This window comes from Malaclemys terrapin, chromosome 2, assembly GCF_027887155.1.
Source record: "Malaclemys terrapin pileata isolate rMalTer1 chromosome 2, rMalTer1.hap1, whole genome shotgun sequence".
In the NCBI taxonomy this organism is placed as follows: Eukaryota; Metazoa; Chordata; order Testudines; family Emydidae; genus Malaclemys; species Malaclemys terrapin.
The window spans coordinates 244904848-244932634 of NC_071506.1; the positions used below are offsets into that span (position 1 = coordinate 244904848).

The following is a 27787-nucleotide window of genomic DNA, read 5'->3' on the forward strand; positions in this document are numbered from 1 at the left end:
GCTTCTTGGGCAAACAGACTTTGGAAGATTCCTCCAGAAGGGGAATCATTGTGACCTGTCTGGAGGGCTGAGTCACAAAACAGCTGTACTGAGACTCCATGAGCGAGAGGAGAGCTGCAACGGTGGAAGAGAAGAAAGGAGGCACTGAACCTGGTGGTGCTAATCACCAGAAGAGGATGCCACCCAGCAGTAAATACAGCACCCCGTAATACCAGGTTTTGGTAGAAGAGAAATAATTAAAAGAGGGAGGACAAGGTAATTGAACCCACTTGATCCTACATGAGTCATGATCTAAGAGTCTTTCTAGCCAATATGTTAAAAAATATGTGATTCAGAACAAGACTACAGCTGACAACTGCTGCTGTTTAATTTTTCATATTCCCATAGCAGGATGCACATAGAATGTAAACTAGTAATAATTCATCAGCTTTTTTTCCCTCCAAGTCAGGTCGGGCCTTACCATGAGGCGAACTGAGGCGGCCGCCTCAGATGCCAGACTGGGGGGGGGCGCCACTAGGACCCAGAGTGTATAAAATTGTGTCTGCTGCTGGTGCATATGTATTCTCTCATCTCTAGATGCACAGAGATGGTGGAGTGCTGTGCTGGAGGAAGGAGGGCACAAGAGACATAACAGGCAGGCAGGAGAAAAGGTGAGAGGGAATAAAAAAAGCAGCAGGAGCTGCAGGGAGAGAGAGGAGGAGGAGCCTCTTATGTACCTCTCTAGCACCCCCAGGAGCCTGGACTGATTAACACCAGCTTCTCAGGGAGCTTCCTGTTTCCTGCTGCTTCCCTGAACCCACTTGAGGAGAACAGGCAGTCAACTGAAGTAGTAGCAGCCAGTTAGGTCCTTAAGACGTTGATATCTTCCCTCACTCAGGCCCTGCTACCAGCCTGCTTATTTGTCCCCTTCAATTGAGTGTTGAGAACCACTATAGCTGGCACAGAACAGCAGTCATGAGTGAAAGAAGAAAACACCCCTCTGGGGCAGCATTCAGAAAAAGACAGAAAGCAAAGGAAGCTTTTCTATCTAAGCAGGAAGGAGTTCTCCTGAGATACATAGACATAAATGTTCACGGTGAGCCTTCCGGCCCCAGTGAGGTGTGAGTGGTGAGGAGATGCCTGATCTTCCAGTTAGTCAGAGTGCAGGTGACCTGGCAGCTACTGCAGCATCCATATCTCCATCTCAAATGGATGTAACCATGCACATTCCTGAAGAAAAGTGTAGAACAGAGAAGAGTGTGTTGGGGGCACAAGAAACAGCTGCTGCTGAGTTTAGTTCCTTAGGTCTAGATGATCCAGAGTGTGGACCCACTTGAGCAGTAGCCTGAGGGACTTCCTTCTACTGCATGGGCCACAGCAAGTGAAAAACTTCATGTTCCTCAAAGACAATGAAAATAGAAGTTTCCATCCAACACATTACTGGCGTGAAATCCCCAATCGTGACAAAGTGAAGAGGCCATGGCTTATGTACTCAAAAACCCAGAATGCTGCATACTGTTTTTGTTACAAACTCTTCCAGTCTAATGTTCCAGCCACATTGGGTTCTACAGGAACAAAGGACTGGAAAAATCTGGCTAGAAATCTGGCATGCCATGAGAAGGCAGCAAATCACCAGAGAGCATTCCATAGGTGGAAAGAGCTTGAGATGAGACTAAGGTTAAAGGCCACCATAGATGACCAGCATCAAGAGAAGATTGCATCAGAATCTCTTTACTGGCAAAATGTTCTGAAAAGGCTCATTGCCATTGTGAGAATGCTTGCTACCCAAAACATAGCTCTGCATGGCACCTCAGATCAGCTGTATGTGCCAAACAATGGAAACTTCCTTAAAATTGTGGAGCTGATGGCTGACTTTGATGCTGTACTCCAGGAGCATCTAAGAAGAGTCACCACCCAAGAAATGTACACACACCACTACGTTGGAAAAACAATTCAAAATGAGATCACACAGTTACTGGCAACAAAAGTCAAACAGAAGATTGTGGCAGATCTGAAGTCAGCAAGATATCACTCTGTTATTCTGGACTGCACACCTGACATCAGCCATATGGAACAAATGACTTTAATGGTGTGTTTTGTAACAACAACAGAAACTAGTGAAAATGTCCCTGCAATGGTGACTGTCAGAGAGCATTTTCTAGAATTTATTGACATTGATGATACTAAAGGAGCTGGTATGACAAATGTGCTTCTTAAAAAGCTGGAAGATACAGGAATTGTGATAGCTGACATGAGAGGTCAGGGCTACGATAAAGGTGCCAACATGAGCGGAAAGAACAGAGGTGTGCAGACACAGATCCGAGAGATAAACCCTCGAGCTTTTTTTTGTCCCATGCAGTTCTCATTCATTGAACTTGGTGGTCAGTGATGCAGCATCAGCTTCTAGTGAGGCTGCTGAATTTTTAAATGTAATTCAAAGCATCTATGCATTTTTCTCTGCATCAACTCATCGATGGCAAATTTTGAAACAACATCTGGGAACATCCTCTCTGATACTGAAATCACTGAGTGCCACACGATGGGAAAGTCAAGTGGAGGCAATAAAGCCTATCAAACACCAAATTTGGAAGATAGATGATGCCATAGTTGCCATTATGGGGGATAATGCTATGACAGGAACTGTTCATGGGAGAACAGTGGCAGAGGTAAATGGAATCACCAAAAACATACATAACTTCAAATTTCTGTGTGGCTTAGTGTTGTGGCATGACATACTGTTTGTTGTAAGCAAGAGACTCCAAGGTGTTGACCTTGATATATCTGAAGCAATGGAACAACTAGACAAAGCAAATTCATACCTACAGTCTTACCAGTCAGATGAGGGATTTCAAAACGTTCTGAAGAGTGCACAGAAGTTGGCAGAACTTCACACTGAAGCTATTTTCCCATCCATTCAAGAATACAAGAGTCACCAAAGAAGACGACATTTTGATTACGAGGCATGGGATAATCCCATAAGAGACCCCAAACAACAATTCAAAGTTGAATTCTTTAACCAGGTGGTAGATTGGGCAATACAGTCAGTTGAAGAATGTTTCATGCAGCTCAAGGAACACAGCAGTTTATTTGGGATGTTGTATGATATTCCAAAACTCCTCACTATACCTGAAGAAGACCTACACCAGCAATGCAGGGCACTAGAGACAGTGTTGACACATGATGACATGCGCGATATTGATGCGAGTGATTTAGGTGATGAACTGAAAGCCCTTTCAAGATACATTTCAGCAGGATCAACTCCAAAGGCTGTCTGGAATGTATGTGCACAAAAAAGATGACCACCTTCTTTCCAAATGCTTTTGTTGCTATGCGCATACTTCAACACTTCCTGTAACAGTTGCCAGTGGAGAACGCAGCTTCTCCAAGCTGAAGTTAATAAAAACACATCTATGCTCCACAATGACACAGGAGAGGCTGGTCGGCCTTGCAACCATCTCAATAGAGCATGAGCTGGCCCAGACTGTGGACTTTCAGCAGAACGCAGTTCAAATCTTTGCAACCAAGAAGGCACAGAAAGCTCCACTTTGATTATTCAAACAGATAAAAATGCCAGTGCTTACTATGCAGACAAGAAAAGTTACATTTGCTGTTCAGACATTTGAAAGTTAAGTGTTACTTAAAATTTTAAGTTGTTAGTTCTCCTTTATTGGGGTAGGTAGCAGAGCAGTACCATGAGAGGAGTAGAACAGGAAGAAGGCAGAATTGAGACCTTTCAAAGTTTTGGCCCAAGAGAGGAGGTATGGGGGTGTCATTTGAGCTCCCTGCCTCAGGTGCCAAAATGTTGTGGGCCGGCCCTGCTCCAAGTCCTATGTTTAAGACCACTTACAAGCCTGAAGGATCATTGGGTAGAGAAGGTGCAATATACAGAATGACTGAGCTACATTAGCCCCATATGTCCCACAGAGAAGAGTAAATTTTACTTAAACTCAGAAGGAACTCTCTCTATAATGTAAACTAAATTAAAACAGGAAACCTGAGACCTTCCGCAAATCATATTGATTGTAAGATGGTAGAACAACATGTCTAATCAAAAGATTTTCAGAGAAACTGAAAGTGTGCAGAAATTTGAAAGCTCTGTCAGCACCTATAATATAAACTGAGTTCTATAGTGCAGTGAGCTTCAGATAAAACAAATACAGCTATAGAAAGTTCTGTGAAAAAAACATATATGTATGGGTGAGGGCTCGGGGACTGTATAAGTACTGGAGAGGGAGCTTTGGGGAAACTTGCAGAAATCTGATTTTTTTTTTTAAATCCTTTCATCAAATAGAGGAGAGGTGTATCGTGGTGCTCAGAGGACCAGACAGCCTAGTGTTTGGGGTGCCTGACTTCCAGCCCCTTGCTTCCCTGATGGAGGTGCCTCAGTCCTTTAAGAGGTGTGGTAGAGGGACCCTGGTCCTTCCTCCCCACTGGCTCCCAGCCCAGGGCACTGTGTGAAGCAATGCCAGAAGGATCCTCCTGGCAGTGTGTAAGTCCACTGCGCTGGGCTACTTCCTACCTCAGTTTGGGGCACGCACCCTATAGTCCAAACAGTCTGTAGTGGCGCAACTTGACTAGCAACCCCTTGTGGACTTGCTGCAGCCTGAGGTCCCTCTGAGTGGAGCAGACATAAGATTGGTGGAGCCTAACCCCTACCCCACAATGTTTCTATAGTTCAGTCACGCAGTTCATTCACTACTGGTGCCCCCTAGTCTCCTTAGCAGTTTCCCTCAGTCAGGGATGCACTGCTTCTTCCTCAGTCCAGGAGGCTGTCCCAGCTGTCAGGCTACTAATGATGCCTCCCCTCACTTAGGGAGGCAGCTATCTCCTGCCTCTTCACCAGTCAGCCCTGAACTAAGCCAAGTTCTCTCCTTTTCTTCTCCCTCCAGGCCTGGCATTGGCTGCAGGTACAGTGGGGTGGGTCTAGCTGCGCCCATAAGCTCTCTTTAACTGAGTGAGTCTCAACCTTTTGGGGCTCATGACCCATTTTTAAATGTTTATGGCCTATCGTGACCCAGTAAATAGTCTGGGGGTGGAGGCCCTGAGGTGGCTTCAGTTGGGTCCTGTCCGGCACTCACCCCATAGTGGCAGCTCCTGTACTATGGGGCTGTCTGGTTTTGACTCTCCACTCAGACATTGCAACCTCTGGGGTTGCAGTGCCGCGCAGGTTTGGCCCCGTCCCCCTGATTGGACCAAATCTGTGTGAGTGGAGTTGTGACCTGGCTCATGGCGTTGCAGCGCCACTCATTCAAATTTGACCTAGCCGAGTTCTCGTTGTCATGACGGCTGGGCCAAACCTGAGTGATGCTGGAATCCCAGAGATTGCCGTACCTGGAACAGGGAGGTGAACCCAGCCAGCCCTGTGGGATAGGAGCCACAGGAGCTGCCATGCAACCCTTTGAAACATTCTGGCGACCTAATTATGGGTCTCAACCCATGGGTTGACAAACCCTTATTTAACCCTTTTCATTCTGGTGTGAGGTTTCTCAACCTCTTCACAGGTGGGTTGCTGTGATTTTCCCTGATTCTAACAGAGTAACCTCCTCTTTGGATACTGCAAAAATTGTCCTTACCCAAAAGGACTTACCACTAGGGCTCAAATTACTTATCATGAGTACACTTTTTTCTTTTTTTTCTTTTTTTGGCTTATGGAATGCACCATCAGATTTTTTTTTAAAAAAATATCTGACATCTGATGCAATTACCTGAGGGACGGTACCCCGGACACTCCCCATCTCACAATGCCTACTTCCTCTCCCTCCCCCCTTTCATGTTACACAAGCTGAACACTGTGATCCTATCAATGCCCTAACTGTGTTTTTCAGAAAGAAAGTATAAACACTTCCAGCAAAGTGCACTTAATATATGTGTGCGTGCCAAGTTGTATTGCTTCCCTGCTGGTTATAAGAAAGTGTTTTTGTTGAAGTGGGAAGAGACATGACTGCATTCTGCTATCCTACAGTCTTCCTAGCAAGCAGATACACCTAAGGTAGACAGGGCTATTGTATTCTAAATGGGGGACTGTGGGAGCCCCTTGCTAAATATTGGCAGCACATCACTTGATCTGTTATAAAGCAGGATTGATGCAATCTGTGAAATCCGCCCCCCCTCCCCAGCGCCGTGCCCTGCGCCGCCGGAGCGCCCCCCTCTCCGCCCCGCAGAATGCCGCACCACGCTGCCCCCCGCCACCCCAAGATTGGCCGCCTCTTACCAGGTGCCGCCCCAAGCATGTGCTTGGTTGCCTGGTGCCTGGAGCCGGCCCTGGCTGTGATCAATCAAACCTATGGAAATATGCTACCATGGCATATCTGAACACTAATCAGCATGTCAATATGAGGCTTAATAAAACAATACATGATAAGATGTAATTGATACTTCACTTGATTTCAGCCACTGGGTGGTAATGACTTCTAGGCACTGCTAACCCAGGCCAGATTTGAAGCAGTGACCTTGAGAAGAAAGGCTACATATCTCGTTATCAGTCCCCTCAGCCAGCCAGTGTCCCCACCCTTTTTTTTTTTTTTTTGGCTTTTTAACACTGTGTTCACTTCTGAATTGTTTTTCTATAAAAGAACATTTTATTTAAACCCTCCACCCCCGAAAACTATGATATTGGCATATTAAGGCTGAGATTTTAGTTGTATAAAAAAGAAGGATCCAGAGTTAAAGTTCTCCCAGCACTGTACTCTCTCCCCTTGTCCATATGCATTAAAACAGTCAGATTAGGACAACACACACTAGGTGCTGTACATACTATTTGGCTAATAGCACAGTGTAATAAGGAATTGTAATTATTTCTATAAACTTAGACATATGCACAGTATGAAACATTTTATCTTCATATATGTTGTCTGGTATTGTAACAAAAATGATTTTGTAATATACATATGAATAAGGAGAGTTAAAGTTGCTTTCTGAGTTTTACACAATTAAAACCTCAACCTTCCAATTGCATTAACATGCATTAAAAATTTTAAGTGCCTAGAGCTAGGTACCTAAATACACACTGAGGTACTTAACTAAGGAAATGTCTACACAACAAACTTTGGCCAACTCAAGTTACGTCAGTATAGAGCTGCTACAGTTAGTATATTGCTTGTGCGCGTGTATACTTGGTTCCTTGTGTCAGCACTGTACGTACTCTCTAGGAGTGCTTGTTTTGACACACAGTGCAGTGCACCATGGGTAGGTATCCCACTGCACAACTCACCACCATCCAGAGTTCTGTCTTTTGGGAAGTTTTGGCAATGCATGGTGAGGCAGAAACAAGTCATACAGGGTGACTGGGATGGCAGGTTCAAGTTCCCTTCATGCAACTTTCTCCACCCAATAATGGCATCTCACTTCCATAATTTTCACACCTATTTTGAAAATCCCACTAACTGACATGGGACTTGTTGCTGTCCGTCATCTCTGACAGAAGCATGAAGCCTGCACAACTCTGTACTATTGTCATGAGCATTGCAAGCACAGGATACATGATCCTCCAGTATTTGCAGAGCAAAAGAAAAGCTGCGGGGAACATGATGATTTCCTAGAGGGCAGATTGCTATGGGACATAGCAAGAACCAGTTCAAGATTGTTGGTGGCATTCATGGAGCAGCTGCAAATGGTGGAGTGCCACTTCTGGCCCAAGGAACGAGCGCTGACTGATGGGATCGCATTGTAATGATGAGCAGTGGCTGCAGAACTTTCAGATACACAAGGCCACATTCCTGTGTGTAGAGTTCAACCCAGCCCTTCAGCGAATGAGAATAAGAACTGCACTGACAGTGGAGAAGCACTTGGTGATCACACTGTGGAAACATTCAATGCCAGATTGCTATTGGTCAATGGGAAATCATTTTGGAGTTGGAACCCACTGGGGGAACCATTGTCATGAAGTGTGCAGGGCTATTAATCATCTCCTGCTATACAGGCCTGTGACTTTCAACAACATGCAGGATATAATAGATTTGCAGCAACTAAGTTTCTGAACTACGGTGGAGTAATAGATGGCATGCATATCCCTACTTTGGCAGCAGACCATCTTGCCACAGAGTATATCAACAGATTACAGATTACAGATCAACAGAAGGGGCTATTTTTCTATGGTTATGCAAGCGCTGGTGGATCACCAGGAATATTTCACCCACATCAAGGTTGGCTGGTCAGAGAAGGTGCGTGATTCTTGCATTTTTAATAACACAGGACTATTCAGAAAGCTACAAGCAGGGATTTTCTTTCCCAACTGGTGGATTACCATTTGTGATGTTAAATGCCAATAATGATCCTGGGGGACCCAACCTACCCTCTAGACCCCTGGCTTTTAGGAACTGTACACCAGCCACCTCGACAGCACCAAGGAAACAGTCAACTTCCAGATCAGCAGGTGCAAAATGACAATTGAATATGCTTTTGGTAGACTGAAGGATAACTGGCGTTGTTTACGAATAGGCTTGAACCTCAGTGTGTAAAATATCCCAAGGGTTAGAGTTGCCTGCAGTGTCCTGCATGATATCTGTGAAGTAAAGTGGGGAAAGTTGCTGCCAGTGGGGAGTGGAGAGGCTATCTGCCGAGTTTGACCAGCCAGATACAAGTGCTATGAGAAGAGCTCAACATGGAGCTATATGGCTCAGGAAAGCTTTGAAAGAGCACTTTAACAGCGAGCCACAGTAATGTGTTGTGGTGTACTGTGCTCTACCTGACCCTGCACTTTAGGGGCCTGTTAGGAATTGTGTGGTGCTTGGTGCACATCTGTGAATATCACTAACAGGGCACCTATTAATTTTGTGGTGCTTGCTGTACATTTATGATTATTACACTGTTTGTCACTGATTCTATGAGTTGTGTCACGCTGTATATTAACAAGTGGGTGATTTCACTCCCACTAAGTATTCTGCAGCATATGTTGGGAGCTAATAAAGATTAATTATTTTCCAAACAATAGAGTTTAACAGATTAAGAAACACTTCAAAAAATTATTTGCAAGTCAAAAGCAAATACATTAAAACCTTAATAAATTTTTGAAACAGAGTTTAAAGTAGAAGGAACATTAATGTTCATTTTAGCTGCACATACATCAACTGTGGCTATCACAGGTAGGAGTATGTGAAACTGTGGTTGTCCTTAATGTCCCCCAGTGTGGAGAAGAAGGGTAGGGATGCAGTCCCTGACACCACATGTAATTTTGAGGGTAGGGAGATGCTATGCTAGAGTTCTCCATGGACTACAAAGGGAGGCAAGCCCAGGATTGTTGAACCTACAGGTCTGCAAGAATCTACAGCATCTGTGTTTGCTGACAGAGAAGTCCCATCATGTCCTGGTGCATCTCATGCTCTGACTTCTGGACCTTTCTCCTGCCTGTTCTTTCCTTCTCCATACAGTCTGCAATATTCATGCTCCAGGCCCTCTGTTCATGGTCTGCAGCACTGGCTTGCAGGATTTCACTTAACATGTCATCCAGGGTCCTCTTCTTTCTCCTCCTTATCTGGCTCAAGCGTTCCACAAGTATGGCGATGGAATCCCTGAAGGCCACAATGTCAGCAGCTACAGATGAACCAGACAGAGGTACTTATCAATATAGTCACAAGAGAAAGTGAAAGTTAAGATTCAGAACTCCCTTCTCTTGTTCCCCTAAAGTTTTAAATAAGCCATGCTTCTGCATCAGAGTGCTTGTGCACAGTATCACTCACAGTTCCAGCTGTGGGATGTGGCCCACCAGGGGTGAGAGAAATGAGGAGGGAATTGCTCAGTTGCCTGAAATTAAGTATAGGGCAATGGCACTGAACATTGGCACCATTTTCCACAGGCAGTGGTGATTTTAGCTGATAGCTCACTCCTGAGGGCACCAAAGGCACACAGCCTAGCTGCGGCTGGCGTCCTGAAGCTGTCTAGGCCCATATGCTGCTATTCTGTTTATTGCAATGGTGCCTGCCAAAGTTATTGCCAACTGGCACAGGAAAGTGTCCTACTGTGGAGGAAGAAATAAGGCTACCATCTCTAGAAACCTTCAGGAGAGTGCGTCAGAGTACCTCCATAAAAGCTTCATCGAGATGTCTCGGGAGGATTCAAGGGATGTCCCTGTGTACATAAACAAACTACTCCTCATAGCCCACTCTGCCTAACTCTGTAGGAGCAGATAACAACTCTACCTCTTTTTGTTGTACTGCTACTGTAACCCATGTACCTAAGAGATCTATTGGGGGTGGATAGGAATGAGTTGGGTCTGGTTCATTGCTGCTAAGTCGATGCACAATTAGCTGTCCACACTCAGAAGTTTCTAGAATAGGGTGTGGTAGTTTTGGGTGTGCTCAGTAGGTTCCCTGTTGCTGAACTCAGACTCCACAAGGGCAAGCAGTCAGGGCAGCTGCTTTACAAAAGGCCATGTGCCCAGTGTGGGCTGGAAGGACCTGAACCACAGGAGCAGAACGCAGGCTGTTTTCCCTAACTCTGAAGCATTTGCGGGGTGTGTGTGGGGGGGGGAGGGGGTTAAACTGAGTGGTTGCTTAATCATCTGACTGGCTGACTGCAGAGGAAGAGTCTGCCTGGATTCCAACTGAAGATTCCTTCAAGCAAGTGGAGAGAAGATGTTGTTTTTGACTCAGCAAACCATGTAGATTTGGTGATCAAGACTAACTGAGACTCAGGTGAACTCAACCTAAGCTTTTGGGAACTCTAAGTTTCTTCTCACTCTGTTTCTGACCTGTTTAGATTTTAATTTGTTCTCTTTATTTGTTTATGTATAACTGTGAAGATAATGTATGTTGCTTATAAAATAGCCATGTTATGTTGTAAAAATTAATTTCTTTGTTTCTTTATCATAAGATTTTATAAAGTTTGGGGTGGATAGGAATGAGTTGGGTCCTTTTGTTAAGTTAATTCCTTTTGTTCTTTTGGGACTTGTATGTGGGGAGTTGACCTTGTTTAATTCTTGCTGAAAATCCTTAGAGACTGAATTCTGGGTCTCCAGGTGCTTTTCTATTGGAGTTGGGTTTTTAGGCACTGGAGAAGGGCAATGAAGTAAATTCTAACCCACCCACAACCTCTTGTAGTACAAGCAAATTAATGAAAAGTCAATAGCTGTGCACTGTAATGGGGATAAATTTACACACTTACCCAATTTCTTTTCCCCTGCATCGGACTTGTCCATGCTCAATATCCGGGACTGACTGGACTAAGGTGGAGTTTCAAACAGGTTCTGACTCATGGCATATCTGGGCCCTCCAGTCACATGCCCCCCATCCTCTTTCTCTTCATCCACCTCATCCTCGCTGTTCACAGCAGGGCCAGTGACTCTGGGTCCTCTGAGGTATCCATGGTGGTAGTGGTTCTCTGCCAAGTATGGCATGCAGCACTTTGTAAAAGTGGCAGGTCTGCAGCTCAACACCTGATCAACTGTTGGCTTCCCCTGGCCTTCTGATATGCCTGCTGCAGTTCCTCTGCTTTCATGCAGCATTGCTGCTGATGCCTGTCATACTCCTCCTGCATCCACCATGCAATCTGCTCATAAATGTCCATGTTTCTAGGGCTGGTCTGTAGCTGGGCTTGCACAGCCTCTTCTCCCACCAGGCCCAGGAGATCCAATATCCTGTCTACTCCAAGCCAAAGTGTGTCTGGAGTGTGCAGCCAGCACGATCAGCTGGGCAATTGCACACAACAATGGGAGCTGCTAGGTGTGCTCCCCAAACTGGACAATCAGGAAAAGGCATTTAAAAAACTCACAGGCTTTAAATGGGGGATGGGGTCTTCCAGTCTCCATGAGCCCCGGGCAGTGGAGTTCACATTTGTGACCAGAGCAATCAGTGTTGGGATTGTGGGACAGCTGCTGGAGGATTATTAGGGTCAACATGATTAACACAGTGTCTACATTCACATTGCATCAACCTCAATACATCTACCTTCGCTCAACGCCATTCAGGGAAGTGGTATTACAATATTGGCTTAATGGAGAATTTACATGTATGGGAGACAAATTTAAGTGTAGACACATGCACAACTAGGTCAATGCAAGGTGGCTTACATTGACCTGACTATGTAGTGTAGACCAGGTGTAAGTTGCCTGATTTTTGAGAAGTGCCCCCAGGTCCCACTGAAGTCAATGGGAGCTACAGGTAGTTGGTACCTTTGCAAATCAAGCTATTAAGAGTCTGAACATGATCCTGAACAATTAAGGGTATGTCTACACAGCAAAGAAAAACCCCTGGATGGCCAGTGCCAGCTGACTTGGGTTCATGGGGCTTGAGCTGTTTCATTGCTGTGTAGATGTCTGGGCTCAGGCTCTAGGGCCTGCGAGGTGGGAGGGTCCCAGAACTCGAGCCCAAGCCCAGAAGTCTACACAGCAACAAAACACCCCACAGCCTGAGCCCCATGAACTCAAGTCGGCTGGCACTGGCCATCCATGGGTTTTTCTTTGCTGTGAAGACATACCCTTAGTGGCAAAGCTCCCCGTACCTTCAATGGTATAGGATCAAGAACTTAATTAAGTGCCTAAATATGGATTTACATTCCATTTCAAACATTTTGGCCATAGAGTGGGTTGGTTTGTTTTGCATAACTTATGTACAGCATGTTTACAACTTGCATACATTGTGATGTATTGGATTATTTGAGAAATAGACAAAATGCCTGTGGTTACAATTAATCATTCTGTCTAAAAATATACATATAAATCCACCTATACAATCTCTCCAATTTGGACACTGTATCTCTGCTTAATTGTCTCAAAACTATTATCTAGGAACCTTTGTAGGTCCGCATGACAATTCTGTTTGGATAATGAGCAGAATGCATATGGCTCTAATGTGAAAAAATGAAAATATTTTATAAGAGAAAAATGTCACTGAATAGATATAAATTGTTCAGTCTAAGGAAGAAAAATCCCATTGTGTAGATTACTCAGCACTGCAAGCTGTATTTTGCCTTTCATCTTAGTGACAGCCTCAATGACAGAATGATAACGTAAAAAGAGATAAAAGGACACAGAGATATACTGCAGTGAGGTAAAGTGTATGCAAGTTGAGCATTTGTGTGCTTGGAGTTTGGAAAGATCTGTACTGACACAATCAGGAAAAGGTAATGCATGGGGAGGTGGTCTGCTTCTTGTTAATTGATTGATTGAGTATTCTCTTTGCCTCTAGATGGAGTTCAGAGATCAGGATGACAGATCAGATTGTCTTACTGGTAGCAAAATTTCACTAACATGCAGGTCAAAAAAACAAAACAAACAAAAAAACTTAACCCATTGTTTTGTTTTTTAATATTGGGCATTGCTGGCTGATATTATAACAACATTGAAGGTCCTGCATACCTAGCATTTTGAGCAGCTAGCAAAGAGGTATGCTTCCCTGTCTCATCCAATGATGTTCTGACACTTAGCAATTAGAATATAATGCATTTCATCTTCAAAGTGCTGCACAAATACTAATTAATTGTACAACAATTAAATTAGAATTTACCCTCTTTTGTTGCAAAAGGATATGTTAAATTGAGGTGCCTGTCATTAAAAATCCCTTCATTCCTTAACAACTGGATCCTCGAACTACAGATATTTCTTTTTTTTCCCCCTCCCCACCTCTAAAACACTGTAAGCAATGACAGAAAACCAGAACATTTTCTTCAGAAAAGGAAATTTTGGTAGGGGATCAGAGTTGTTCTGCCCAATTCTATAAAGAGCATAAGCTAGAGCAGGGGTCGGCAACCTTTCAGCAGTGGTGTGCCGAATCTTCATTTATACACTAATTTAAGGCTTTGCATGCTGGTAATACATTTTAACACTTTTTAGAAGGTCTCTCTATAAGTCTATAATATATAACCAAACTACTGTTATATGTAAAGGGTGGCCTGCTGGTACCAGGCCCGAAAGCAGGATGAGCAAGGGCTGGAAACCAAGATTGGCAGCTGAGGTGAGTGGAGTAGGTGGCTGGTAGGCTGAGCAGGGCTGGAGGCCTGGACCCTGTCTGCAAGAGAGCCTCCAACTGGAAGCAAGGTGAGTGGAGCTGCGCGGTAGAGACCCTTGCTGGCGAGGGGCCAGCAGCCAGAACCCCAGAGCAGCGACTGGCTCGGCCTGCCGCCACTCTGGGGTTTCTGCCCCCAGCTCCTGCTAGCTAAAATCTCAGCCCGCTGCTAGCCTGGGGGAAGGAACCCCAGGCCAGCAGCCGGTGCTGAGTTGGACCTGCATCGCGACCCCAGCTGGCAGGAGCTGGCAGCGGGAACTCCAGAGCGGGGTGGGCTGAGCAGCTCAGCCCGGCGCGGCTCTGGGGTTTTCACCGGCAGCTCCTGCCAGCCGGGGTCTCAGCCTGCTGCCAGCCTGGGATTCCTTCCCCCCAGGCCAGCAGCAAGGGCTGAGTTGGACCCGCTCCCGCAGGAGCTGACAGCTGGCAGCGGGAACTCCAGAGTGGCGGCGGGGCTGAGCGGCTCAGCCCACACCGCGTGCCAGGAAAAATCGGCTCACATGCCAACTTTGGCACGTGTGCCATAGGTTGCCGACCCCTGAGCTAGAGCAAGCATCTGTCCACCCCCTTGGCAAGTCCATGTTTGTAACATTGTTAAATGATGACTGCGTATGCAACTGCATTCCCATAGCACATTAGCACTCCCATCTGTTTCCTATATTGCTGATGACAGCAGTGGCAATATCTGCTACTTACACTGTGCTATGTGATGTAGAGAAAGAAGAAGCTAAAGAAAGCACTTCACTGTTCATAAAACCAAATATTTTAAAATCGGACTATCCTCAGCACTCTGTCAAGTGCCAGATAGGGAGAGGGATTTGACAGGGCCATTTAGTTGCCTTTGTAATCTGGCTAGAGCTCTATTTTCTCATCCAACTTCCCCAGAAATGAGAGGGAGTTGACAAAGAAGAGTGAGGTTTTTCTCTTGTCACCCCCTCCTAGTCGGAAGAGAGGTGGAGGGTCTCCTCTATCCGCTCCCATCACAGGAGAAGGGAGAACCAATGATGGATATGGATCTTCCTGTAGAAGGAGCAGATGCTCCTTGCTGAAATACCTATTCTTCTCCCTTCTGGCATGCTACTGGCTCCACCAACTAGTAGTATTTTCCCCAAGCGAAGTAGGAGCTCCACAGCGTGCTCCTTTCCTCTCACACAGCTAGACCATGGCAGCTTTAATGTGTTCAGGGCCTTCCACATTTGCAGTAGGAAACAGCAAGATGTACACCAGACTCAGTCTCCTCATTATGTAACTGACAGCCTCAGAAATGGAGCTGGATAGCTTAGGAAATGGCACACAGCAATGTGGTCTTTATTATACAATTTATTTTTGTTGCAGGTCTGGCCCTTTCAGTAGCTTTTTCTTTTTTAACAAGTATTTAAGTAGTCTGTGTGAGCCCTTCATTCTTGTTGTTGTCTATGTTTTGACTGGTTTATTCTTAGAACAAGCACCCTTTTAGCAGGATTTTATGACACAGTAAAACAATCGCAGAATTTTAAAGTATTGAATCATAGGAGTCTATGTCTGTATATGTATTTTGAGAACAGTTTGAACTACAGAGTCCAGATTCCAATATGCATAATAAACATTTCTGGACTTTTCCTCTGCTTCTTTCTCTTTCAGTATCTTAAGGACCAACAGCTTACTGGTCATGTGGGGCCAGATTTTCACAAGAGCCAACAGCTAGATTTTCAAGTGCTCAGCACACAAAATTGGGGCCACATTTTTTTTTCAAAAGAGCTCTGCACCTGCTCCTACTGAGGCATTGAAACCACGGCCAGATTTTGAAGCGTGCTCAGCACTGACATGTACCCGGCATGCTGACCTGTCCTGAAAATCTAGCTACTTATTTAGATACCTAAATCATAGAATCATAGAATATAGGGGTTGGAAGGGACCTCAGGAGGTAATCTAGTCCAACCCCCTGCTCAAAGCAGGACCAAGCCCCAACTAAATCACGCCAGCCAGGGCTTTGTCAAGCCTGACCGTAAAAACCTCTAAGGAAGGAGATCCTACCCCCTCCCTAAGTAACCCATTCCAGTGCTTCACCACCCTCCTAGTGAAAGAGTTTTTCCTAATATCCAACCTAAACCTCCCCCACTGCAACTTGAGACCATTACTCCTTGTTCTGTTATCTGCTACCACTGAGAACAGTCTAGATCCATCCTCTTTGGAACCCCCTTTCAGGTAGTTGAAAGCAGCTCTCAAATCGCCCCTCATTCTTCTCTTCTGCAGACTAAACAATCCCAGTTCCCTCATCCTCTCCTCATAAGTCATGTGCTCCAACCCCTAATCATTTTTGTTGTTTTCCGCTGGACTCTTTCCAATTTTTCCACATCCTTCTTGTAGTATGGGGCCCAAAACTGGACACAGTACTCCAGATGAGACCTCACCAATGTCAAATAGAGGGGAATGATCACGTTCCTTGATCTGCTGGCAATGCCCCTACTTATACAGCCCAAAATTCAGTTAGCCTTCTTGGCAACAAGGGGACACTGTTGACTCATATCCAGCTTCTCGTCCACTGTAACCCCTAGGTCCTTTTCTGCAGAACTGCTGCTTAGCAATTCGGTCCCTAGTCTGTAGCAGTGCCCGGGATTCTTCCGTCCTAAATGCAGGACTCTGCACTTGTCCTTGTTGAACCTCATCAGATTTCTTTTGGCCCAATCCTCTAATTTGTCTAGGCCCCTCTATATCCTATCCCTACCCTCCAGCGTATCTACTACTACTCCCAGTTTAGTGTCATCTGCAAACTTGCTGAGGGTGCAGTCCACGCCATCCTCCAGATCATTAATGAAGATATTGAACAAAACCGGCCCCAAGACCGACCCATGGGGCACTCCGCTTGATACCAGCTGCCAACTAGACATGGAACAATGGATCACTACTCACTGAGCCCGACGATCTAGCCAGCTTTCTATCCACCTTATAGTCCATTCATCCAGCCCATACTTCTTTAACTTGCTGGCACGAATACTGTGGGAGACCATATCAAAAGCTTTGCTAAAGTCAAGGAATAACACGTCCACTGTTTTCCCCTCATCCACAGAGCCAGTTATCTCATCATAGAAGGCAATTAGGTTAGTCAGGAATGACTTGCCCTTGGTGAATCCATGCTGACTGTTCCTGATCACTTTTCTCTCCTCTAACTGCTTCAGAATTGATTCCTTGAGGACCTGCTCCATGATTTTTCCAGGGACTGAGGTGAGGCTGACTGGCCTGTAGTTCCCCAGTTCCCCTTCTTCCCTTTTTTAAAGATGGGCACTACATTAGCCTTTTTCCAGTCATCCGGGACCTCCCCCGATCGCCATGAGTTTTCAAAGATAATGGCCAATGGCTCTGCAATCACATCTGCCAACTCCTTTAGCACCCTCGGATGCAGAGCATCCAGCCCCATGAACTTGTGCTCATCCAGCTTTTCTAACTAGTCCTGAACCACTTCTTTCTCCACAGAGGGCTGGTCACCTCCTCCCCATACTGTGCTGCCCAGTGCAGTAGTCTGAGAGCTGACCTTGTTCATGAAGACAGAGGCAAAAAAAGCATTGAGTACATTAGCTTTTTCCACATTCTCTGTCATTAGGTTGCCTCCCTCATACAGTAAGGGGCCCATACTTTCCTTGACTTTCTTCTTGTTGCTAACATACCTGAAGAAACCCTTCTTGTTACTCTTAACATCTCTTGATAGCTGCAACTCCAAGTGTGATTTGGCCTTCCTGATTTCACTTTTGCATGCCTGAGCAATATTTTTATACTCCTCCCTGGTTATTTGTCCAATCTTCCACTTCTTGTAAGCTTATTTTTTGTGTTTAAGATCAGCAAGGATTTCACTGTTAAGCCAAGCTGGTCGCCTGCCATATTTACTATTCTTTCTACACATCAGGATGGTTTGTTCCTGCAACCTAAATAAGGATTCTTTAAAATACAGCTTGCTCTCCTGGACTCCTTTCCCTCTCATGTTAGTCTCCCAGGGGATCCTGCCCATCAGTTCCCTGAGGGAGTCAAAGTCTGCTTTTCTGAAGTCCAGGGTCCGTATTCTGCTGCTCTCCTTTCTTCCTTGTGTCAGGATCCTGAACTCGACCATCTCATGGTCACTGCCTCCCAGGTTCCCATCCACTTTTGCTTCCCCTACTAATTCTTTCCTGTTTGTGAGCAGCAAGTCAAGAAGAGCTCTGCCTTTAGTTGGTTCCTCCAGCACTTGCACCAGGAAATTGTCCCCTACACTTTCCAAAAACTTCCTGGATTATTTGTGCACTGCTGTGTTGCTCTCCCAGCAGATATCAGGGTGATTAAAGTCTCCCATGAGAACCAGGGCCTGTGATCTAGTAACTCCTATTAGTTGCTGGAAGAAAGCCTCGTCCACCTCATCCTCCTGGTCTGGTAGTCTATAGCAGACGCCCACCACGACATCACCCTTGTTGCTTACACTTCTAAACTTAATCCAGAGACTCTCAGGTTTTTCTGCAGTTTCATACCAGAGCTCTGAGCAGTCATACTCCTCTCTTACACACAATGCAACTCCCCCACCTTTTCTGCCCTGCCTGTCCTTCCTGAACAGTTTATATCCATTCATGACAGTACTCCAGTCATGTGAGTTATCCCACCAAAACTCTGTTATTCCAATCACATCATAATTCCTTGACTGTGCCAATGGGAGCTGAGGTGGTTTGTTTTTTGTTTGTTTGTTTGTTTTTGAGAACCTGGCATTAATTGTGGCTGATGAGCTCTTTTGAAGTGTGTGGCCATCAGACTGATTCTCCCCCTTGATTGCAGATATTAAATGGCAGTAAAAGAGCTAAAACTTCATTTTAAATGCTCCAATTACTTTTCAATGGTGCTATTCTGAGCCATACTACAGGTTGCAACACAGAGTGAAGAGCAGCCTTGCCAAGGCAATTACTTCTCCTAGGGGAGGAAGGACAGGGAAGGCAGCAAGACATGGAAAGTTGAAGCAAGCCACACCAGGAAAGGGCCTGGTGCAGGTTATTTTCCACACACACACATACACCCCATGGGAGAAGAAGGGATGAAACTGTGATGCTCTGATTCACAACCAGTCTTGTCCTCTGCTCCTGGGGCAATGAAACAATGTGCTGCTCCTTACTCAGAGCATATTTCAAGGTGCTAATCTAGCTGAAGGAAAACAATTGCTGAAGATGCTACAGAGATGGTGCACAGTTGCAAATGGAAGGGGAAGTAGTCCACGTTAATGGGAAGAGTGACTTATGAGACACACTCTATTAGAATATGATCCACACTATGAAAATCAATAAAAATCCTGTCTTGAAGCCCCAATCCTGCTACCTCTTGCTCATGCAAGTACTCCTTATTTGCTGAGTAGTCCCATTGACTTCAAAGATATTACTCACTGAAGTAAGGATTACTCATGAGCAGGGCTGGCTCCAGGTTTTTTGCCTCCCCAAGCAAAAAAAAAAAGAGCCAGAGTGCCGCCGTTGCCGAAACAAGAAAAACAAAAAACAAAAAAAACGGAGTGCCGCCCCTTGAAAAGAGCCGCCCCCAAAGGGCCGGAATGCCGCCCCTTGAGAAGTGCTGCCTCAAGCACATGCTTGGAACGCTGGTGCCTAAAGCTGGCCCTGCTCATGAGAGGGGGATGCATAACTGGTCCCTAATTTAGTAAAGCAGGCTTTACGGGCAGCCAAAAAAATGTTTAAGTTTGCCAATTTGTATATATTTCCTAATACAGAGAAATGGATTAACTTTTTTTTATTACCTCCAGCTGTCATCTTGTATTTCTGCTTTGAGTCAAATTTTGGATTACAGTCAGATTTTTTGACTGTACAGTATAACACAGGCTCATTGTGAAAATGATCTTTACAATAAATGAACATGTGTTTCTCCATGTTCAATTTGGCACTGCATAAATATAAACTATGGAACCAAAAGTATATAATATATATGAAAATTCTAGGGAAGGGTAAGCTGATTACTAAGTAGTTGAAGTGAACAAATATTTCTGTGTGTTCAGCTGATCAAATTTTTGCTTTGCCCTTTCCTGCTTTTGCTGTCACATTAGGGAACATTTAATAGTCTTCAATTCAGGAGGGTTTGGTTTTTAGAAAACCTAAATTTTGGGCCATATTTGACTTGACAGAGTCCTTTAAAAAGAGCTACTATTATGACCCACGCTAACCACTATACATGCTGTGTACAGTCTACATTTATTTTATTGCCATACTTCCATGAGATGTTGTCTATGCACCAGAAGACTCTTTCACAGCAACTCTGAGGAGATATATGTAAATACTGATTTAATTTTATTCTTTCTGAAATTACTGATGGTTTTGTAAAATCTAATATTAAGTATAAACGTACATAGTATCAGCATATATGAATATTTGAAAATACAGCTGGCGTATTCAGAGAGACAGAATGGATCATTAGGCTGGCTTTCATTGAATTATATAAACACAGAGAGAGAATAGAAATTAACATCCTGCAAAAAGGACCCAGACTGGCATATTTCTTAGGAGACAACTATAACAATATTTCATAGGTATCTCAACAGATCTTTTACAAAAGGAACCTGCTATTTCAAGATGGCAAAATATTTGGAACTACCATCCTATATAACTTGCTATACTCAAGTATATGAGGAAACCCATGAAAACAGCAATCCTGGCCTTTCAGTAAGTTTACGTAATGTATCATTACGTAAAAGAGTCAGTGTTGCACTTTCTTTGGTAAAATACGTATTTAGAACAAAGGAAAGTAAAAAAACCTATAGCGTATACATTTCTCATAAGTATAATTTTGTCATGAATATTTATGTAATGTAAAATAAACAAGAAGCTTAAAAATTAGACGAAACAAAACTTGCCTGACTCATAGGAGGAATTTATGTTAAAATCCGAATTCACTGGTTACAGTGAAATCGGGGCGTGTCCATTAAACAAACATTTAAAAAATGAGAGGAACCCTCATAACCCCAAGCAAACTCTTACTTTAACTTCCACTGTCTTTCCTCCATGCTCGATATGCCTCTCAAGGTATTCTGAAGACAGCAGATCACTGCAACAACAGAAAAGGAACCATGAGCATTGAGTACATACACTTGTGCACATCATCTCAGCTCGGCTTGAATAAACATTTATATTTGAAAAGCACAAAAACAGCAGGATACCTTCCGTGGCATGTTCCCAAAACTCACTGAAACAATTAGCTACAGCAGACTTGCATTTTGTGTGTGTAATAGATTTACATTTTAACACGAAAAGGTGAGACAGTCTAGGCTGAGATTTTTGGATCCAATGGCTCAAAAACCAGTCACTGATAATTGAAAGACCAGGTAGGCTGTTGACATCGAAAAGTAGGTGGGCAAAACTGACATGGAAAGGTTATTACATTTTTCCATATACTTTCAATCTGATTGATTTTTCTGGTTTACATTATGAGAAAACAATAAAGAACAAAAGTAACCTCTCCTTCCAAGAACACACTGCAAGTCACCTCTATAACAGATTACATTTGAACTGAACAAAACATGGCAGCTCCCTTTAGCAGACCCCTAGAAAAGTAATGGTGCAGTATCAAGAAAAAAATCATAATACCCATGTGCACCATAAAACTGAACTCAGAGTCAGTCTAAAGCAGTAGGTAAGATCATAATGCACAGGGGATTAAAGCCAGGATAAGGTCTGACTATCCTGCCTGCCTTTGGCCATTCCACTGAGAAAGACCAGGCTTTTGTACCGGTTTGTTGACTAGCTGACAGAGTGTCACTCTCAGACTCTTGCAGTGGATCTGTCTCAGAGCCATTTATTCACGCTCGCTTTCTCCAGGAGTTCTAAGGCTTTTATCTATATTATTTAGCCAAATGTCTGTAGGGACATTGCTAAGCAAAACTTCCGGGGAATTTTGCCATTAACTTCTGTGGGGTCAAGATTTCATCCCATTGCACAGTGCTAAGTAGATTAAGGAACATGAACAAAAATACAAAGCAGACATTGGACTAAGGGCAAGAGAGCGCACTCAGTACCTCACGAGGGACTTAAGGGAGCCCCTCTCCCCCATGGAGTTCCCTCTTTCTAATGTCTTTTGTTTTCTTTCCTTCTGCCACCTTGTCATGATTTTACACATGCAAATCAGCCACTTGTAGAAAGCTCTAAGGCCCAGATGATGTTTTTCTGACTACATTCCTTCATGGTTTAAACCTTTGGGGAGAAATGGTCTCTTCTAAGATATGTTTAATCCATGCCTGCTAAGGTAATATATGGTATTTCTTATTGCTTGCGGCCTGTTCTGTCTAGCAACAGTTTATCCTTTCACTGGGTTACTAAAAACATCACTATAACCAAAAGCACGAACTCTACCCGCAATTACTCCTGTGCAACTCCACTGAAGTTACAGTTGTATCTGTGTTACTGAGGTCCACAGGGAGCTCTGTGCTCTACAACATACAGAACATAATAAGGTCCTTTTCCCACAGACTCTATAGTCTTACGAGGCAGTCAACAAAAAACATACTGAGACCAAACATCATAAATTGGAGGATGTGTAGGAAGTTTTTTGGGAGGAATAGGGGGGACTGATAGTGGGTGGGTGACAGTATTATTATTAATTATTATTATTATTATTATTTTTAAACTGGCATAGGTTATTGTGGCCTTCACAGAAGATGTCAACATGACCTGTCTGCCCCCTAATTGTACCACTATAAAAAATCTCTTAATTACGTGCAGGAGTGTTTTGTTTATAAACATAATTTCCCACAAAGAATGCCTTATGATAATATATTTATTGATAATTATAGCACAGGGCATGGGAAATATCACAAAACACCAACATATGCAGTTCTATTTTCACTTTCAATAATAATGAAGCATATAGCTTTGGCTAAAATAAAATAGTTATTTCAAAAAACATACAATGTAAATTCCTAGCCAATGCCAGTGGAATTAATAATTGCCTAATCAGCATAAGTCAGTGAGCAATCGGCAATAAAATAATTTGTATTTCAGCTGGAATAAGTCTCATCGTCTTTTATCTATACAGTAGTGTTGCAATAGAAGCAGTTTGGTTGACAGCCTCCCCATCCTTAAAATCGATTTCTGCTGGCTTAAATCTATTTTTTTAACCATACAGATGCTATAAATGATAATCTGCATCTGAATACAACAACAAACAATAAAAAAAAAATCTCATAAGCGCTAAGGACATAGAAAATCATGGTGACAAAACACCTATGAGCATAAACTGAACAAGGTGTGATATAATGTTTTCAGAACTATAAGCTCAATCAGTGAGATAAACTCCTTGAAAAGGAGCGAGCAAAAAACTCCATATGTTAAGTTCTAAAAAAATGTTTCACAAGAAACACATGTGAACTATGACTCTGACAATGAGAAAGCAATTATGATAATGCCAACAATCTGCTTTTGGAGTTCTTGTTTCTTATAAAAACTACAAGAGGGGGAAATGGTTATTTTTAAAATGTACACAAATAGAACAGACTAACCACCATCTGTTTACAATACTACCATCTTTTAGCACTATTTTAATTCCAAGTCATATCAGTGATTCCATATGGACCAAGAAATAAGCCTGATGTTTTACAAAACAGAAATGGAGTCCCTGCCTTGAACAACTTACAGTCTTAAGAGGTCTGATTGCTGCTACCCTTCCTAGCCAAGTAGTCCCAGTGATAGAACACAAGGAAACTAGAAGGCTCAGGGAGTAAGATTTGAGTGTTAGAGAGGGGTCCCAGTTCAGGAAAGCACCCTTATTCAGTACAGCGCATAAGCATGTGCTTCAGAGATGTCTTGAATAGGTACGGACTTAAGCATGTGCATACATGGTTTTCCTGAATTGGGGCCAGGAATAGGAGTCCACAGAGAATAGGTGGGATGTGAAAAAAAACAGTCAAGATGTTGGATATTAAGTGGGTACAGAGAAGAATCTGCAGTGGAGAAGTAAGTCGGTCAGAACTAAGTCTGGAATGAAGATCATGGAGAAAAGAAAGGAGAATATAAAACAATCAGATTGGAAAGAAGAGGAGACAAGTCCATAGATCTTGATTCTGGAACAGACAAGAAGACAAGGAATATTTCTGAGGATGGAAGAGATGTGTTCCCTTTTCCAGGTGCAAGAAGGGGGCCGGGGGGAACTGGATTTTGAACAAACTGAAGACTCAGGAGTGGAGATTTAGGGAGAGCATAAAAATGGAATTATAGCATTCCAGATGACTGGACCTGAATGGATAGAAGCAGGGCTGGCTCCAGGCACCAGCCCAGCAAGCAGGTGCTTGGGGCGTCCAACAGAGAGGGGCAGCATGTCCGGCTCTTCTGCGGCAATTCGGCGGCGGGTCCCTCACTCCCTTTGGGAGCGAAGAACCCGCCGCCGAATTGCCGCCGAAGACTGAAGCAGCGGCGGTAGAGCACATCGCGATCGTGGCTTTTTTTTTTTTTTCCACTTTTTTTCTTTTTGCTGCTTGGGGCGGCAAAAATCCTGGAGCCGGCCCTGGATAGAAGTTATGAGAACAGAGATAGCTGTCGTATGTAGAAACAGTAGACAGAATTCCAAACCAAAAAGATGTGGAAGCACAAGAGAGCTCAGAATCATAATCCTAAAATGCAGTCTTGTGTCTGCATATGATACATCAATGTTATAGGTGAGAAGAATGATTGAATTTACTGTATCTGATATTGTTGCCCTTTTCCATTGTACCTTGTGAAACATTTTTGTGAATGTTTTTCTTCTGTCTTATCACTTTTTCTTCCGCCTTTTCTGTCTTTCTTAAAGTTCATCCCTTTCCACAGTCCTCAATTATGTGTACCTAAAATTTCAGTAAAAGACTTTAATGAGAGTTTAGCTTCAAGTCAAACACAGTTCCTGAGAACAGGATCAAATATGAGATCTGAATTGGGAAGCTTTACAAAAAGGAAAGTGGTAGAGTTTTGGTTGAAATGCTCTTCCTAACAAATTAGTAGATAGGACTTTCTGGACATGTTGGATTCGAGGTAAGTTACACAAAGTACAGGTGTTGAGAAAATTCAGACAAGGAGAAAATGATGAAAGGCCCAAAAGAATGAAAGAGAAAAGGCTTCAGTATCACCTGCATGGTAATGATAACCCAAGTTGAAGAGATTGATTCAAGGGCTGAACCCTTCAGAACACCAGAGTGGAAAGATCTGTGCAAGAGGAGTGCATACTGCCTGTCACAAGAAGTAGCTGATGGAAAAGTAAACGTAACTAAGTGAACAAAATGGTTTTGACTCCAACTAACTGAAGAAGGCCACAATCATCATCAACTGTATCAAAGACAACTGAGTTCAAGAAAAATGAGGATCACAACAGAGAGTCTGTTTCCAATAAGAGAAGATTATTGTAAAAAATCAGTCTTAGTACTGTGAAATAGGCAGCATACCAGCTGGTAGCAAGCAGGGGTTTGCTGAGGGAGAGGTGATGGAAGGTGAATAGCTATTGAAGGAGTGAGTATAGGGTGTGATTTTTGAGAAGGGTTCAGGGTGTGGAGATTCAGGGCACCAGAGAAGATAACAGTGGAAAGATGGGTTGATTATTGCCTTGACTCAAGGGTCAAGAGGGAACAGAAATTGAGGTTTTTCTCGATGATTAATCTGAAATTAAACGGTCCCAGATAGTCAGAGCACAGGGACAATACAGTTGCTGATTTGCAGGTTTGCTATGTTAGTATGATTTCAATGTCAGCCATGAAACAATTAAAAAAACATTGATTTACAAAATGACTGCTTCTGAAGAGCCACTAGGATGGCACATTCCTGCATCTGACTGGCTGGAGCATTCAGAATCTCTCATCCTTATGCCTGCTTTCTAAGCCCATCCACCCAGTCTTCTGCTTTCCTCTCATCCCCCATTCCTCCGTGCTGTTCAGGAAGGATTAGCTAACTCCAAACTCCGTTGAGAACATCTGTTTATCACATTATATTTGTAAAGCTTTCACCCCACTCCATATCCCCTTTTCACAATTACTAAATTTATTTTTCAATTGATACTTAATTTAATGGATATAGCTATTAATTTAGCCAGATGGGTATCTAGGGAGTATTAGCCTGAAAGAAGAATCAGTTCTACATCTCTGAAGCAGTAGCAGGAAGTGCAGGACAGGGCTGTATGGGAAGCAGTACTGTTTTGAGGTGTCTTTGGGAGATGTGTACAGTGGCCATTTTGAGAGGAATGAAAAGGCAGTTTGAAAAGTACATGTATGTTCTCACCTGTAGAACTTCAAGCTGCTCTTCACTTTTTAAATTAAATTTAAATTAAATTAAATTAATGGAGATATCCTATCTCCTAGAACGGGAAAGGACCTTGAAAGGTCATCAAGTCCAGCTCCCTGCCTTCACTAGCAGGACCAAGTACTGATTTTGCCCCAGATCTGGCCCTGCTATTTTCTGCTACTAAATGCAAAACATTTTTGGGTGGGGGAAAAAGGGGAAGGTGATTCCACGTACTCCATCGCCTCTTCCATTTGGGTATTAAACAACAAACAATTACTCCAAAAAGAAATTAGGGATGTATGAATAAGTTGAGTCCTCAACATATCACACACAGAGCCTGTCCAAACTCAGCACTTTCCTATTATTATTGTTAAATCAAAATCTGTAGCACAATATGAACCTCAGCTAATGCTTCTAACACATTCTGGTATTCATAGATTCATAGATTATAGGACTGGAAGGGACCTCAAGAGGTCATCGAGTCCAGTCCCCTGCCCGCATGGCAGGACCAAATACTGTCTAGACCATCCTTGATAGACATTTATCTAACCTACTCTTAAATATCTCCAGAGACGGAGATTCCACAACCTCCCTAGGCAATTTGTTCCAGTGTTTAACCACCCTGACAGTTAGGAACTTTTTCCTAATGTCCAACCTAGACCTCCCTTGCTGCAGTTTAAACCCATTGTTTCTGGTTCTATCCTTAGAGGCTAAGGTGAACAAGTTCTCTCCCTCCTCCTTATGACACCCTATTAGATACCTGAAAACTGCTATCATGTCCCCTCTCAGTCTTCTCTTTTCCAAACTAAACAAACCCAGTTCTTTCAGCCTTCCTTCATAGGTCATGTTCTCAAGACCTTTAATCATTCTTGTTGCTCTTCTTTGGACCCTTTCCAATTTCTCCACATCTTTTTTAAAATGCGGCGCCCAGAACTGGACACAATACTCCAGCTGAGGCCTAACCAGAGCAGAGTAGAGCGGAAGAAGGACTTCTCGTGTCTTGCTCACAACACACCTGTTAATGCATCCCAGAATCATGTTTGCTTTTTTTGCAACAGCATCACACTGTTGACTCATATTTAGCTTGTGGTCCACTATAACCCCTAGATCCCTTTCTGCCGTACTCCTTCCTAGACAGTCTTTTCCCATTCTGTATGTGTGAAATTGATTTTTCCTTCCTAAGAGGAGCACTTTGCATTTGTCTTTGTTAAACTTCATCCTGTTTACCTCAGCCCATTTCTCCAATTTGTCCAGATCATTTTGAATTATGACCCTGTCCTCCAAAGTAGTTGCAATCCCTCCCAGTTTGGTATCATCCGCAAACTTAATAAGCGTACTTTCTATGCCAATATCTAAGTCGTTGATGAAGATATTGAACAGAGCCGGTCCCAAAACAGACCCCTGCGGAACCCCACTCGTTACGCCTTTCCAGCAGGATTGGGAACCATTAATAACAACTCTCTGAGTACGGTTATCCAGCCAGTTATGCACCCACCTTATAGTAGCCCCATCTAATTTGTATTTGCCTAGTTTATCGATAAGAATATCATGCGAGACCGTATCAAATGCCTTACTAAAGTCTAGGTATACCACATCCACCGCTTCACCCTTATCCACAAGGCTCATTATCCTATCAAAGAAAGCTATCAGATTGGTTTGACATGATTTGTT

At 43.5% G+C, this 27787-nt stretch overlaps 1 protein-coding gene across 11 annotated transcripts in view; it reads right to left on the reverse strand.

Annotated features, from left to right (window-relative positions):
* The window catches only part of ADAM22 (ADAM metallopeptidase domain 22), a 211548-nt gene that overhangs the window by 103950 nt on the left and 79811 nt on the right, over positions 1–27787 (reverse strand). For all 11 annotated transcript variants that reach the window (XM_054020544.1, XM_054020542.1, XM_054020539.1 and 8 more), the window contains exon 4: positions 20867–20933. In XM_054020544.1, the coding sequence (XP_053876519.1) occupies positions 20867–20933 (67 nt within the window). The remainder of the gene's footprint in view (positions 1–20866; positions 20934–27787) is intronic.